The 17,371-nt window shown below is 34.7% G+C and overlaps 1 protein-coding gene across 1 annotated transcript in view; it reads left to right on the top strand.

Moving 5' to 3' along the window:
- LOC131166146 (3-hydroxyisobutyryl-CoA hydrolase 1-like) overlaps positions 1-17,371 on the top strand; it is a 68,119-nt gene that overhangs the window by 23,673 nt on the left and 27,075 nt on the right. The window contains exon 9 of the mRNA XM_058124457.1: positions 1,184-1,269. Coding sequence (XP_057980440.1) covers positions 1,184-1,269 — 86 coding nt within the window. The remainder of the gene's footprint in view (positions 1-1,183; positions 1,270-17,371) is intronic.

The following is a 17,371-nucleotide window of genomic DNA, read 5'->3' as shown; positions in this document are numbered from 1 at the left end:
TTTCATCAACATATTGTAAAATATACCCCTAACCAAGGCTACCTAGAACGCTGAATGTTTCGGTTTGTGGAACAGGAATGGGATTGCAGTATGGCACATGCTCTAAAATGTGGAACATTAGGTGTATACTATTTAAGTATGCTGGTGAAATGTAGCACTCATATTTCAGAGATGATGTTGGGGCGTTTCTAAATCTTGAAGAGATTTTCTTTTGTGAAATATATTCTAAAATGTATCATCTTTTGGAATGTTCATACCAATTTGTGGTTCACTAGGGTGTTACTGTTTTCTGGTAACTGTGCCCCTAAGCATTTTGGAGCACGCACCATTCTGCAATCCTGTTCCTGTTCTACAAACTAAAACATTCTGCATTCTAGGTGAAATTGGGTTTTTATGTGGAGGAATGCAATTATTCCATAATCTCAAACCAAATAAAAGTTGAGATGTATTGGATACTACTACCCAAAATGAATACCACTACAACCATCTCACTAACTGAAGAGATACAAACAAAGAAATGTAAAATATAAGCAGTAAAGGTAAAGGGAAATATATGGACAAGGGCAGTGAGATGGTGTTGAGTCTGAAAATTAACATGAGTAAATGCAGTATTGCTGCTATTAATTTGGGTGTGGATACATCTTTAGAATTTGCTTTTTTAGCAGGTCATGGAGATTCAGATTGACCTTTGGCTTATTTAGGAGTTCCTATGGGTAGTAATCCTAGGTCATTAGCTTTTTGGGATTAGTAGTGGCTGAGGTGTCCAAGTGTCTTCATGTTGATGGGCTGCTCTTGCTGTAATTTTGATGAAAGAGTGGAAAAGGAGAAAAATAGCTCCATTGCTGGTTCATGGGTTTGCAAAAAAGCTAATTTATTTTTTGTTTTGTTTTGTTTTTTTTAAAATTCTTTTTTTTTGCCGAAGTTCATTTCAGCCTAACTCTCCAATATTTTTACCTAAAATTTATTTATTTTGACCAAAAAACTGAAATTGGATGCTCTTTCCATTTTGAGCCCTCCTTGAAATCTCAACCAAAAATTTTGGTAATTTTGAAAAAAATTAATACAATGCCTTTTAAGCGTTGAACATTTTAGATTTTTTTTTTTTGCAGTTACCTCATCTTATCTCAATTTTGATAGCTGGGGAGAACTTTTAGAATTCACGTTCCACATTTCTTCTTGGCAGGAGAATATGTTGGTCTTACTGGTGCTAGATTGGATGGTGCTGAAATGCTTGCATGTGGGCTTGCTACTCACTTTGTCCCAAAAATGGTATGCTTCTATTCTTGCTGTATATATTACTGATACTGAAATTAAAATGTTCGAGAATGAAAGGGAAAATACAACTTGATCGATTGAAGTAGTTATAGTAGTCATAACTTGGCACGAGCCATGAAGCAACTTGGGGCCTTTTGCAAAAGTGGTGCAAGTGAAGGTGATACTTCTGCCTGGAATGCATTCAATTGCTTAATCTTTTAACTTTATACACTGGGTGTAGATTACACAACAAGTTGGTAGTTCCACATGGAATATTGTCTAATATCAATATGCTTAATCCTATCAAGTAAAGAAAGATTTTGAACGCTGGTTGATACCTTGTTGTCATAGGAATTTTTTGTGGAGGTTTTTATCTTTCATTTTTTTAATTTGTTTGGGTTGGCAAATTTTATAGATTCCTTGAAACCAAAGCCAAGCTCCTTCAACAATACCCTTAAAACCAAATTAGTTCCAATATTTTAGAAAGCTGAATTATTGACGCGCCCAACTCATAATATGCGAATTCGTAGGCTCAATTCCTATTGGATGCATGCCAATCGAACCCTCCCATCCAATAAGTCTATTGGAATTGGCTCTATATCAATAGAATCTCATCATTTATACATGACACTTCACTTCTGCGGTGGTTCTATCTGTCTATCACTCTCTCTCTCTCTCTCTCTCTCTCTCTGTATATGTTTGTGTATGATGGGGAGAATAAATCATCATCCAGTAATAAAGAAACATAAAAAAAAACGAAAAAAAAAGTCAAAACTCAATTTGGGAGTCTAAAGAATACCCATTTGCTAATCCTCTGCAACTCAGTCATAGAAATGCCAACCATTTTCCGTAGCCTAAAGTGATGCCAGAAACACCACCATACTCCATAAATGATCAACAGAGAGAAAAGAGCCTCTGAGAATTCTGGAATTACATTCCAACCCAAAGTACCAGACAACTTATTCCAAATCTCCCAAGAGAATGAGCAAAGCAGAAACAAATAAGAAGCATTCTAACTGCTCCGATAGCAGAGTGCTCATACATTAAGAAACAAAGCTTTGTTAGGCCTTCTCCTCCAAAGGACATCGTCTGTAGTAATGCTCTCAAGGGCTGCCGCTGCATAAAGGCCTTGGTTTTGGAAGGATTCCTAGATTTCCTGATGAAGGAATCTAAGCAAAAGGGGACAACATTGGGAACATGCATGAGATGAGTAAAAATGATTTGCAAGAGAATTTCCCTGGAGAATCCAATGCCAGTGACAGAAGTCAAGCACATTTGTCAAAAGAATTAGATCACTAGTCTCCTATAATTTTAGATTATGAATAAAATGAAAATTCACAGAAGATAAACCGCCTTGTGTAAAGGAAAGACTAACAATGGGAGCATTAAAGAGATGAGATAAACGGTGAAGATGGGGAAAAGCTTGAAAGAGAAGAGTTTCCCCAATCCAAAATTGTCTCAAAACCTAACCTTCTCACTGGTAACAACTTTATATCTCACATGTTGACAGAGAAAATGACACCCTAAAGCAGGCTTTTTGCTGCTTTCCCCCTCTCCCAGCCATCCATCTGCTATTCAATCTAACATTCAAAGAGCAAAATAAAAAAGTTACCTTGAACTTTTGTTGGCCGAAGCTAAATAAGAAGGCTTCACTTCTTCGAAGCCTGAGAATGAGCAGATCTACTCATCTTCGCAGCCTTGCAGGAGTTGCAGACTTGCAGCAGCTTGGTGAGTCACCGGTGACAGCTTTGCAGCAACTCCGCCACCTCTGCGAGTCGCCGATAGCCCTTCAGCAGCTCCCTTCGCCAGTTGTCACCACTCGCCACGGGCTTGCCCTTCGATTTCAGCTTCGGAGCTTGGAGTCATCAGCCGTTCGTGCTTTGACTCCTTCGAGGCTTCGAGGCTCCTCTAAGTCCTCTCTCGGTCTTAGACCCTCTGTGCTTTCAAGTCTCAAGACTCGACTTCTACTCCACTCTCCAACCAGCGTATGAGATAAGCTTTAGAGTCAATCAATCAACACCCACTGCCACTTAAACTTTTCAGTATGTTTTTCTTTTAAAAAAATTATACTTTTTTGTAAATTATGTATGTTAAATTGAATTTAAAGAAAAGTAATTTAATAGAGTAAAAAATTAGCAATCGATAATAATCATATGTAAAATAAAATTTTCTTAATTTATGAATATTTTAATTGTCTTTTTTTTTTTTTTGAAAAGTGATTATGAAAATCTAGTTCTATCACATATTTCTTTTTTCTTAATATTTTTTAAGTTTTAAATCATCATTTTGACCTTAAATTTAAAATTAAGTAAAATAAATCTTTACATGATCTATTTTTTGTTTTTAGTTATCAAATAAAGTAAAAATTGATAACTTAATAAACAAAATTTTAGCCTAATAGATACATTAATAATTCTGATTTTTACTACTGGAATTTGTAGAAAAAATTTATTTTAATCCATATATTGAGAAAATGCTTAAAAAGTTAAATAGTCAATTTGTATTGTATGGATCTCTATTAGTGGTGTATATGAAAGTAGAGTAAAAGTCTTTTTCACCTTTAAAATTACAGTGTTAATTTCTTATAGTTATAAATGAAAATAAAATCAAGTTATAAAAAATAATGTAAATATATTTTTAAAGATAAAGGAATATATTTTTTTGTAATTATTTACACACTTTAAAGATATGTATTTATTGAATTCCTTTCAACAAGAGAACACATCCCTTAAATATATGGATAAACACTCTTATTTTGCTAATAAATAAATTATCTAATATTTTATAATTGTGTTTATTTAAATATTTAAAATAAACATTATTTATTATTTTTAATCAAATATTATATTTTATTTTTACGTAATAAGTATTTAAAATTAGAAGGACTATTTAGTACTTATTTAATATTTACTAAATTACTAGTTATATTATACCTGTCATTTTTTTTATAAAAGTTGTAACTTTGTTTTCTTTATGTTTTGTGTAAAGATCATCAAATCAAGTCTATCAAGATGTCACGTGAGAAAGGAAATGAGAACTTACCTAGTGAGGATATTGGATGACATTTTGGTACTACGGTGGACGGTAATAGACATGTTATTATGTTTAAGTTATGTGGGAAGATAATTAAAGTAGGCATTACACGTTTGAAACAACACTTGGCACATAAAAGGGTCAAGTAGCTGGATGCTCAAATGTGACCACACAAGTAAGAGAACAAATGATGAAACATCTACAATAGTATGTTGAGAAGAAAAGAGATAAACAAAAAAGGCAAGAAGAAGCAGAAGCCCAAATTAGAGGAGATTTTGAGAATTTGAGCGAAGAAGAAGACTTGGAAGAAGAAAGTATGAGATTTGCTCGACAAGAAAGCATACGATCACAGCAACAATGGGAAGAGAGACAAAGATTTCGAGCAAGAACAACTGAAGGGGGTAATATTTATGAAGAGGGAGGTGACTCCGGCAGTGGTGGTGCTACTAGAGGTTTCAGTAAAGTAGGAGCTCGATCTAATAGTGGTCGAGAAGCTGGAGGTAGTGGGCGACAATGGATCAATCTCGATGCCCCTGAAGCTAGACTAAAGGCAATGGATCCTATTTTAGAAAGAAGCAAGAGTGTAAAACAACCAAAAATCAACACTAAGTTACTGAAAGGTTTAAGAAGTAAATTAGGAAAAGCAGTTGGAAAATTCCTAATTTATAATTGGATTCCAGCGAATGTAGCTGACCATTTATTTATGCAACCTATGCTTGATATTGCTGTAGAGGTTGGAAAGGGGGTGAAGGGTGCATCACCCTATGAGGTGTCTGAAATTTATTTGGAGCAAGAGTATTAAGAAATGAAAAATTATATAGCTTCTTTTGTTGGAATTTGGAAGGAGAGAGGTGTAATCCTTATGTGCGATGGTTGGTCAGGGTCAACTGGAAAACACATTATAAACTTTTTAGTTTGTTGCGATAGAGGCACCGTGTTTCATAAATCAGTTGATGCCTCTAATGTGCCACCAGAACAAATGAATATTATTTCAGGTAATTTTTTAATTTTAATTGTATATGCAAATGGTATTTTGAACTTGTATATTTTTAAGTAAATAGTAGTAATTATTGAATCTATAATTTCATTTCAGATTAATGGGCGAGGTGGTTGAAGAAATTGGAGAGGAGAATGTTGTCCAAGTAGTGACTGATAAAGAAGCTGCAATGAAGGCTGGAGTAAAATTATTAATGGAGAAGAGGCCTAATCTCTATTGGACAGCATGTGCAGCTTATTGCATAGACCTTATTCTTGAAGATATTGGTAAGAAAAGTAACGTGAAGAAGGTCTTAGAAGATGCAAGAACAATAACCTTCTTTATTTACAACCACACATGGACAGTGAATTTTATGAAGAAATTCACAAATAATAGAGAGTTACTTCGCCCTGCCATCACTTGATTTGCCACCAACTTCATTGCTTTGGAGACTATTGTCAGGCATAAACAAACATTAAGGGAAATGTTTACATCTGATGCTTGGAAAAACTCAAGGTTTGGGATGGCAAAATCAGGCCCAACATATGATTCAAAGAAGATTATCTTAGGTAAAGAGTTTTGGCAAAAGACCTCTGATATAATTAAAGTACAGGAACGCTTAGTGAAAGCTTTTAAATTGGTTGATGGTGATGAAAAACCAACCATGGGTTTCATATATGGGGCAATTGATAGGGCGAAGTTGGCAATTCAAAAAGATTGCTGGTTCTACAAAGACTATTGGAAAATTATTGACAATCGGTGGAGTTTTCAATTGCACCAAGATTTGCATGCTGCTGGTAAGTGTAAATCAAATACAATTTCTTATTATTTTAACTTTTAAATTATGCATAGTTGCATTAAAAAACTATTGATTAATATGTTTCTAAATTTAATTGTAGGATATTTTTTGAACCCACAATTTCTTTATGGTGCCCCACCATCTTCTGAAGTTGTTAGAGAAGTCATGGATGAGATTAAAAAAGTGATAACCAAGTTGGTACCCGATATAGATACTCAAATTTGGACTATTAATTAAGTATTGGTTCCATTAAATTGAATAATGAATTGTTCTAGTATTCTGTAATACTTTCTAGAATAATTATTAATACATCTAATTAATTAATTATATTTCACAATCATCATTTTTTAGTTGTTGCTATATCGAGATAGGCAGGAGACGTTTGGAACCCCGTTGGCTCAAAGGGCAGTGAAACAAACAAATCGTGGTAAATATAGGCTGTATAGCTAAATAATGGATGAATGACTCTATTTTCTCTCTTTACGTTCAAATTTGACTTTTGAAATATATGTTATACTGACATGAAACTCTTTTTAATTATTCATGCAACTAAATGGTAGATTCATTAAGGCTTGTGTGCTCCTGGGCTCCAAAAAATAGCAATCAGAGTTCTTAACCAGACCATATTAGCTTCGAACTGTGAGCGTAATTGGAACACCTTTAGCCTCATCCATACGAAAATAAGAAATAGATTAAAGTACATGAGACTACAAAAAATTGTTTTCGTACATTACAACATGAGGTTAAAGTTAAGACGTACAATTAGAAGAAGCCAACGAGAAATTGAAGATGGTTTCAATCCTATCAATTTGGACTACATTTTTGAAGAAGATGACCCTTTGAGTTAATGGTTAGAGGAGAGAGAGACACCACTACTCGACGGTCAGGACAATTCAAATTGGTTAAATGAAGAAGTTGGTGGTTTGTAGAAGGAGGTGATCAACCACCAATAAACGTGCATGATGATTCAAGTTCAAGCCCTGAATGTACGCAAAGTGATGACAATCTTGGTTTGAGCCCACCAAGTGATGATGATGGTAATAGTGGTGCTGGAGCTGAGGTTGAGGTGGGGTGGGGTGGTAGTGGTGGCGGCGGTGTAGAATATAATTATGGATATGACACAAGGACATCATTTGTAAGGGATATATAACCTTGTAATAGTTATGGACCAAATGATATACCTGAAAATTATGACTTGGGTATTCCTCTAGGGAACCAATCTTCACAACCCGGGAGAAGGAGTGCTCATGGTGACCTTAGTGATTCTGCTGAAGATTCATATGGTGTGGTTCGTAGTTTTGGCGACTTTGGTTTAGATTGTTCATCATCACAATCATATGGATCTCATCCAACATATCCACATTATGCATCTACTCACGTTTTTATCCTAGTGGATCAGGAATCTTAGGATCTAGTGAGCCTTCTTCTACAGACTACCCAAAGCCAGCCCCAACCCCAACTTATGGACATTATTCAGGATATGGTCAAAGAGGAGATTATGCACCCCCTATATCAGTTGGATTTTCAACACCAATACATTTTCAAGAGCAACAACGAAATGACGCAAACTTGCGTTTATTCAGCTATATATTTCTACAAGGATGAGGAGATAATTTCCAATCCTAATCTCAAGATACAGATGCAAATTATGAAGACCCTCCACGTCATTCTTTTTGGTGGTGACATGTGTTATGTTATAAATTTGTAATATTGTATTTATGTATTTTCAACTATTTATTGATATTTGATGTCAATCACTTTTTAAATTCATGTATGTGTAATGTATATATTGAGTTTTGAGTCTATTGACTCATTTTTAGTAACTTTATGACTTTAATTAATTGATTCTTCATTTTAATTACATTTCTACATCTTTTTACTCATTAAAGTAATGTAAACTATAAAAAATATGTTTTTTTTTTTTAAATAGTGCACTAAAATTTATATAAAAATCATAATGCCAATCAAAAAGCATTTGTAGGTTGAATGAAAGCTTTCAAAATTAATTTAAAAATCATGTATTAATGGATTTCATGCTTATTTTTCGATTTTGGCATGGTTGTGCATGTGTGAAAAAAGTTCACGACCGTTATATCCGCTTTCCGTTACGTAACACCCGCGTCTCCTACGTCCCACGACACCCACGACCGTTACGCGACGTTACTTGTGACCGCGATTTTGAACCATGTTGGCTACATAAATCCTATTCTGCCAATTTAGACGATCGTGGGCAATTTCCTCCGACAATTTCAGGACTCCTAAATCCTTCTTCACTATTTCATTCCAAGTTATTTTAGGTTTACTCCTACCCCTTCTATTGACCATCATAGTATCTAGCTCACTCCTTATCTTTGGTGCATTACTTTGTCTACGCTGCAAATTCCCAAACCATTTGAGCTGTTCCTCCTTTATCTTATCTTCTATAGGAGCTACGCTTAACTTACCACAAATATGTTCGTTCCTTCATTTATCTTTTATTATTGTACCAATGTTTGAAAAAAAAAAAAAAATCATCCAAGGACTAGTGTGGCAACCATTTAATTCACCACAACTTTAGCTTGAAGCCCATACTGCAAGTTGCCTTATGCACAAGGAATTAGTTTTGAAAAGAAATCGCAATGACCACTTTCGTACTAAAGAGATGTTTTTAGATCCCAAATTACCTAGAAACTCGCCTTTTTCCTTGGGCCTAGTCTCTTAGTAAGACCCACACCAAACCATAAAAAATTGTCTCATCATTTGTCTAATTGACAAGCTACAAACTGGAATTGTGAAAGAAACTCATGCAAACTTTACTTTGTTCTAAGCTATATTTGAGTTTATGCCTTAGTCCTCAATTATTTAGTGATTTCATCTCCTCATGGATCATAGGCTGGTATATAATTTAATTTTTTATTTTCCTTGTCTTGCTTTTTGCCATTAGTCTACTATAGTTGAGGTTATAATAGTACATTAGGACCCATTTAGTCATCGAAAACAATTTCCATTTTCCACTTTAGTTTTCCAAAAGCTTACAAAAAAGTTTGTTAATTTTTCAATATAAAAATACTTATATATTAAAAAATGAACAGTTGTCACTATTTGATTGTGAAAATAGTTTTAATTCCATTTCTAACTTTTAAATAATTACAAAAATGTCACATTGTTTTCCAATTTTTTAAATTTATACTAGAAAGTTAGAGAACAACTTTTTATTATTTTCTAGAATTTTGATTTCTTACTCCCCATTTCAGGGCAATTGAGTTCCTTTCAAATCCGCACAAATCCAAGCCCCAAATCTATTATCCCAAATACCATCTTACATGAATTTTTGAAAATTGAAAAGCAAGTTGTCTTTTTAGTATTTACTTTGAAATTTGAAACAAATAGAAAATAAAAGACTATTTTGCTCAACTAGACAAACTCTTTATTTTTTAATTTTTTAGGGCAAAAGACACTCACCTCCCCAGAGTTTTGGCAAAAAAATAGGGACCTCACTTGAGGTTTCAAAAATTCTATTGACCTCCCTTGAGGTTTCAAAAATGCCATAGACCTTTTCTGAGATTTGCTAAAAAGACACAGACCTCCCCTCAAAACACTTGTCTTTTTGCAAAACACAAGGGGAGGGTTGTGTCTTTTTGGAAAATCTTAGGGGAAGTCCTTGGAATTTTTGAAACCTCAGGGGAGGTTGTTGAAATTTTTGAAACCTTAGGGGAGGCCCTTGTCTTTTTGTTAAACTGCAATAGAAGTGAGTGTCTTTTGCCAATTTTTTAATATGAATCTTGGAAAACTAAAAAAATAAACTGAAATATTTTTATAATTCTTTGGGAAACTAAATGGAAAATGTTTTTTACAGCTATATAATTGTTAATCTTTTTGTTATTTTGTTATTTGATATAATCGTATAAATAGAAACCTAATGGTAGAGACCCGTGATGAGCTCTACATCTCTTCTCAGAAACTCTCTCTCTCCCCAATTGGTATGAGAGCAACATACACCGTAGCCTAGAAATAGTTCTCTTTTATTTTCCTTGCTTTCCCTTTTTCTTCCTTTCTTTCTTCTTTCTGCCCCCCTCCCAGGGCCCCGTTTTCCTTCCACCACTGACCTTAGTAACCCATACAACTAGCAAAAAGGGGTTATCTGTGCAGCAGCTGCATTCCTGTTCTGACAATGCATTTGCCTATATAGATGTTTCTACAGTGCATGGATGTGGGCCCTACTGAATCCATTTTGCTTGTTTTTGATGCTCGATTTCCTTCAAAGTTTTATAGCATTGAAGGTGTTTTGTTTTTCCAAGTTTGGGGTTTTTGGTGGTTAGGCTGACGAATTTTTTGTCATGACCTGTTTAGGTATTTAATATCCAACGAGTGCTTTCTGTTTATCATGCTTTAACTGAAGGCAGCTAGTGATTTGTAATTTTTGTTCAAGTTTTCATCCATCTATATTGGGATTTTCTTCATGTTTCACGAACCAGCAGTGCTTCTAACTTTTTTATTTGGATTGGTGGCTGTTATCTTTACATGGATTTTGCTGCGTATTAATGCTGGAATTTGTTCTTTGGTTGCGCTGTGTTTTGGTGATTTTGTTTTTGTCTTGGTATGGTTAGCTCATGCAGTGTGATGGATTCTTCTGGGCCTGATATTTACAACTTGCAAATAACCTCTTTCTAGCTGAATATTTGGAAGAATCTAAGCCGGATGTGAAATCCCCATACTGCACGAGGCTGGGAGCAGAAAAATAACACAGCTTATAACCCTTTTATGGAACAGTATGGAATCTACTATTGTTTCCATTTTCTCATCTAAGCACATTCGATGAATTTGGACACTACGAAGGAATTGTGGGACGAAGCTAGTGTTCTTATCTCATGTGCAAATAATATACAATCAGAGTTTTTTTTTTTTCCTGATAAGAATATGGCTAAAGTTTGTACTGCTATAAATTTGTGTTGTGAGAAGATTGTAAATACCTTACTGAATACCATGCCTGTTTAATATATCTGTGTGATCAGTTGGATATGTATCAGCCCTTTATAACTGATATAGTAATCCTTAAGAAATGGCAAGAACGCCTAAGAATTGGTAAGTTATAGCACAGTTTTTGAAATCCGGACCAAACTGGATGGTCTGATAACTCTGATTGGGTTGAGCCAGTCACCAGGCCAGTTGGTAGACCTATCAGAACCTGGAAATGGTATGAACTGGCGTTGACCCTGCCCAAATTGGCCTGAACAGGACTTGAGTGGGGTTGAAGGTGTGCCAGCTTGGTCCCTTGCTTTGGGGAAAAAATTGCCTCGAAGGAGCAGAAGCTTGGATTTGGGGCTAGGATCTGTGGGAAGAGTACAACAGGAGCTTTACAGCTGCACCATTTGCGTTTTTATGTTAATTTATGGAGTAAATAATGTATGTAATAACACAATATACACAAACACTAAGACAGCACGCTCACCAGCTTCAAAGATATTTGTTTTGACTAAAATAATATTATGAATTTTGACCAATCTTTTATCTTTTATAAAATAAGAAAAGTAGTTCAATTTTTATTTAGATGCTGGTAGCGATTGTTTTTGGCTAATATATATGAGATTTTAATCAACATTTTTGTAATATTTTTATTGAATCGGTGTAATATTATTTTCGTAACAACATTATTACATATAATATTATTGAGATCTCTTTACAGCCACACCGGGGTTGCCACCTTCTCTGGCAATTGTCCTGGCCGTCTGCCGCTGTCGCCGGTTGCCAGAGAAAATTTTTAGATGCTAGGAACAGCTGAAGCTTCACAGATTCTGGTGTTAGGTCTCATGCTAGTCCCTGTCCATCTGTGGGCCAAAAATCCACTGGAGTATCTGTGGGCCATGCGCTGCCAGAAAGTGCTGTTGCTAACCTTTCTCTCTCCCTCTCTCCACAGTGGGCAACACAGCTGGCTTGACATATAATAATGCATATTATTACGTTGTGTTCACACTGGTTGGACCACTGGTCTGACAGACCCGACCCAGTTGTTTCCCTGGTTGGTTACCAGTCACAAGTTTTCAAACCATGATTTTAGATGGTTTTGGATCTGAGTTTGCTCCCATTTGCCACAATTGCAAGGGGCTCCTTCTCTTCTGTCTTTTCCTGAGACATTTTCTAGAGTTCAGTGATCTATGAGGCAAGAGAAAGAGAGTCATCAGTGTTTATTTGTCATTTACAGGCTAGCCCTTCCAATTTGGTTCAATTTTGTTTAATAGTCATGATTGTTGTGGAGGTCTGGTACGAGGGGTCAAGGCAATAGAGGTCATTGTAGAATTTTTGAGGTCACCATGAATTCTTCTCATTACATTTATGAGGGTCATGTTGTGGACCACTTTTATGATCTATGTGGCAAGCCTTGTGCTCCTCCATGCTCTTTCCTCAATATTTTTTTTTTAAACTTTTCTGCAAATTTTAAATATTTTTTCTTCAGTTTTTCTGTATTTTTTTGGATCTTTTAGAATTTTTATTTTCTTTGTTTACTGCATCTATGTTTTTGGGATTTCTCTAAATTTTTCTCTCTTTGGATTGTCTAATTTTTTTTTTCTATTTTCAAGCTTTCTGGATTTTATTCCTTGATTTTTGTTTATTGTGTTGATTTTCTCATTTTTATTGTGATTATTCTTTTTTATTTTGTCAAATTTTAAATTTTTAGGTTATTTACTTTTCATTTCTGTAATTTTAATTTTAATTTTATTTTCTTCCTGTTTTAATTTTTGATTGAATTTTTTTTTGGGATATGTTTCTTGAAAATTCATTCTTTCTTGTTATATATATATATTTTCTTTATTTTAGTTTGTTTGATTTTTCAAGCTTTGTTGTTTTTATATTTTTGTTTCTGTTTTTGTTTTGTTTATTTTCACTTTTTCAATGAATTTTCCATTTTTTAATTTCTGGTTCTTTTAATTATTTTTTTTGATTTTGATTTTTTATTTTTTGCTCAAGACGTTTTTTCATTTTTTCGGAATTTTTATTCTTGAAGTTTTCATTCTTTCTTGTTGTTTAAGTTTTCATTTTTTTTTATTTTAATTTTTATTCTGCTTTATAAATTTTTTATTTTTAATTTATTCCCTTTTTTCCTTGTTTTTATTTTTGTTTAGATTTGTTCTCGTTTTTATAGTTTATGTTTTTCACTTTATTTTCTTTTTTGAAAAATTTTAGATTTCTTTCTGTTTGATTTTTTTTTTTTTTTTGAATTTTCAAGACGATGATGGTAATAATAAAATAATTGGAAAAACTGTGGGAAGGTGTTTGTCACTGCTGCTTGGGCATCTTTCTTTGTTTTTCTGGTGATAAATGGGTGAGGAAGAGACGGAGGAGGGAGAGAAAGCTGCATGGGAAAGAGGAGGTCATGGTGGCTTTGAGCTGCACCATGGGGTGCTGTGGGGTGTGAATTTAGCTTGTGTATATGGCTGTGGTTGAGGGAGGGGCTTTGGGGAATAGGAGGTGGCAGATGGGATGAGATGGTGTGCGGGTGGCCCCTTTTTCAGCCAGAAATCCTCGGGGTGTGCTTGTTTTTTTCAAAAAGATATTTTTCCTCTTGAGAAGTGAGCAGAGTGCTGAGTTTTTCTTGTTTGGTCCATTTTCTAATATTCGGGGGGTGCTAAGAGCTGCTTTTAAAAAAAATTGAAGGTTGACATGGTGTCTCGGGGTGGCTGAATTCCAAGCCAAATTGCCTTTGCCTTAATCTGCCTAAAATGTGACAGTCATACTTGTGAGGCGACAAGACTACACCACGTCCTGACCAAACGTACTTACTGAAATATATGGAAACCTTCATGGATTTCTCTCATTGGTGAAGTCTCACAGCATGAGACTTGACTACCTCAATGTCGGGTTTCAAACCAACTAGAACTCAAAGAATTTTCATATGATCCCTCTGCTTTTGCATCTCACGTACATCGGCAGTTAAAGGTTGCATGATGTTATGCTCCTCATGAATATGTTTCATCTCTCCAAAATACTATATATAATGCTCCTATCTCCCTGTTGTAACTCAAAGTACTACTCAGATAAATCATACACGTGTAATGTTATTAGAGTATAGAAGCTTGGCATAATCCCAAATCTCCTTGCATGTGCTTAGATGAATGCACGTCTATGTAATCTGAGGTTCCATCGAGTTCCACAAGAGGGAAACAATCAAAGCATCTTAAATCCATACGTATTTTCTATTCTCATTAGAAGGATCAATTTGGAAAAGTGGTTAAATTTTCCTTATTTTTCTAAATAAACCCTAACAGCCTTAGACCACTGAAAATCTTGAAAAATGTAAAGAGGTGAGAAAAAATGCAAAAAATGAGGAGAAGAATAAAAATAGGAGATTTATTTGCAAAATTAGAGTCCTTGATGTTAAGATGATATTAGGAAAACGAAAAGTGGAAAATCTATAGGTCTAAATGAAATTCCAATTGAAGTTTGGAAATGTTTTGGGGATAAAGGAAATATTTGGTTAACTAATCTAATCAACCCTATTATAAACCAAGAAAATGTTTGAAGAATGGTGCAAAAGTACGTTAGTACCTTTATATATATATAAAAAAAAAGGTGATATTCAAAATTGTAATAACTATCGTAGAATTAAAATTATGAATTATACGATTAAATTGTGGGAAATGGTAATTGAACATAGAATAAGGTTAGAAATGAGGATTTTAGAAAATCAATTTGGTTTTATGCCTGGGAGATCAATAACATAAGCTATTTATCTTCTAAGAAGTTTAATGGAAAAGTTTAGGGAAAAGAAGAGGGACTTGCATATGGTTTTTATTGATGCATATGATGAAATATTTGGGGAAGTTCTTTGGTGGGTCTTAAAAAAAGAAGGGGGTTTGCAGTAGATATAATGTGGTCATTAAGGATATATTTGATAGAGTTGTGACTAGCGTTAGGAATGTAGGAGGGGAATCTAGAGATTTTCCAATCACAATAGGTGTACATCATGGTTCTACTTTTAGTCCTTATATTTTTTACTTAAGTGATTGATGAACTTACTAGGAATATCCAAAATACGATCATTTGGTGTATATGGTTTGTAGATGATACTGTGTTGATTGAAGATAGTAGGAGCGGAGTGGAATCTAAGTTAGAACTTTGAAGAGGCACAATAGAGTCTAAAGGGTTTAGGATAAGTAGGAATAGAAAGAATATATAAAATGTAATTTCAATAATGTAAGGAGTGGTAGTGGAGATAAGATTAAACTTGGTAATGAAGAGATTAATAGCACTAATAGATTTAGATTTCTTGAATCTTTTATGCAAGCAGAAGGGGAAATTGAAGAAGATGTAGTACATAAAATTAAAACAGGATGGATAAAATGGAGGAGTGTGCCAAATGTGTTGTGTGATCATAGAATACCTTTAAAATTGAAAGAAAAATTTTGTAAGACGGCTATTAGGCAAGCTATGCTTTATGGCTTAGAATGTAGGGAAACTAAGAAACAACATGTACAAAAAATAAATGTTGTTGAAATGCAAATGTTAAAGTGGATGGTATAACATTAAAAGATAAAGTAAGAAACAAACATATACTGAATAATTTAGGCATAGCGCCAATTAAAGACAAGATAAGCGAGGGGCGGCTTAGATGGTTTGGGCATTTGAAACGCATGCCTAGTAGAGCACCCATGAGGATGAGTGAGCTTGTTATTGTTTTTGGCATGAAAAGGGGTAGGGGTAGGCCTAAAATAACTTGGAATGAGGTGGTGAGGAAGGATTTAATAGCCCTTAATCAAATAGAGGAAAACGCTCTCGATCAAGCGAATTTGCGGAAAAGAATTCATGTAGCCGACCCCACCTAGTAGGGCTTAAGGCTTGTTGTTGTTGTTGTTAGCCTTAGACCACTAAACATAATTCTCTGCATCCAACTTTTCGATTGTTATCTATGGCAGCAATGAAGGAAACATGTTTTTGAGATTCTTAAACTACATCCCTACACTCACAAACCAACCACTATCAAACAAGAGGAACAATCTAATTAACCGAGACAACCACGAACAAGATGAACCCTCAAAACAGCCTCACAAATCAAGTTATGAACACTGCTACTGCTCCAAGAGACTTGCCAATGGCCTTTACTAACGCTGAACAATAACTAATGGATTACCATGACTGCATGTTTGAAAAGATTGAATCTTTTAGCAAAGCACATGCCCAACAACTTGATATTATGGTCTATGGTGGAAATTAGAACATTTTGGAGGAGAAAAGTGAAAAAAAAGGTAGTTGGAAACTTGCACGTGGGTTCGGGTCTGCCAGCTGTCAGCTGGCATATGGGGACATGTGGGGAGGCTTTTGGTGATGGGATTTTGTAGGGTTATAATTCAAGGGTTTTGTCCTTGGCTATATGGTTGATTTTTTGTGAAATATTGAAGGTGTAGTTGTTCTGGGAAGCAATGGGAGGGTGTTTTCTGGTGATGATTGAGTTTGGTTTTGTGGTGGGTTTAGGTTTGATCGTTCTCTGGTTCGATGTTGAGATTTTTTATTAAATGAATGACCTAACACAACGATATGTCTCTCCCTCTATTTATAATACATATCAAATACATTCTAATGACTGTAATATCCTTACTAACTCTCACTGATTAATATAACACTAACTCACTAATAATACCAAAAGAATAAAATAGCTATGAATAGAATCCTAACAAGGAAAGATTGAAGCTTGTTAATTCTAGGTACTAGATATGGCTGCACATATGTTATTGTTAAAGCTTGATATATATTGTTGGTCCACAACCTAACAACTTAAGCTTTTAGGTGAAGTTCTAACTTGGTGTCAGAGCTCGTTACTAGGAGGTCTTGGGTTCTAGTTGCCTACGTTTATTATGTGATGTTTAAAAAAAATTATTGTATTTTCTGTAACCGGTGTTGTCTATTGGGTGTTTATCTCTCCACATGCTGTGGGACTGCATGTGAAGGGGAGTGTTAAAGCTTGATAGACATTGTTTGTCCACAACCTGACAGCTTATGCTTTTAGGTAAAGTGACAATCTAATAGTTATCATAGCTAAATGTTTTGTTTTAGTTGGGAAATTACATGTGATAGATATTGATCTCATAAGGATGACGGGTTTTAGTTGCTATGACATAACTTGTGTTTATGTATCTATTGAATTGCTATTATTTAAAATAGTTGGCATTTATTTGTGGTTGTGATAATGTGGGATTTGAACAAGTTGGGATTGTGTCTCCCTTAGGTGAAAGGCCCTAAACTTTCAGAGGGTATTCCACATCAAGAGGTGGTTAGCCAAGGTAGAAATTGACACTTGTTTGTGATAAAAATTACACTTGTTTGGCACAACGCTTCTGTGT

This window comes from Malania oleifera, chromosome 10, assembly GCF_029873635.1.
Source record: "Malania oleifera isolate guangnan ecotype guangnan chromosome 10, ASM2987363v1, whole genome shotgun sequence".
NCBI classification, from domain to species: Eukaryota; Viridiplantae; Streptophyta; class Magnoliopsida; order Santalales; family Ximeniaceae; genus Malania; species Malania oleifera.
The sequence above is the reverse complement of the archived record's forward strand: the minus strand, read 5'-3'. Positions and strand labels throughout refer to the sequence as shown.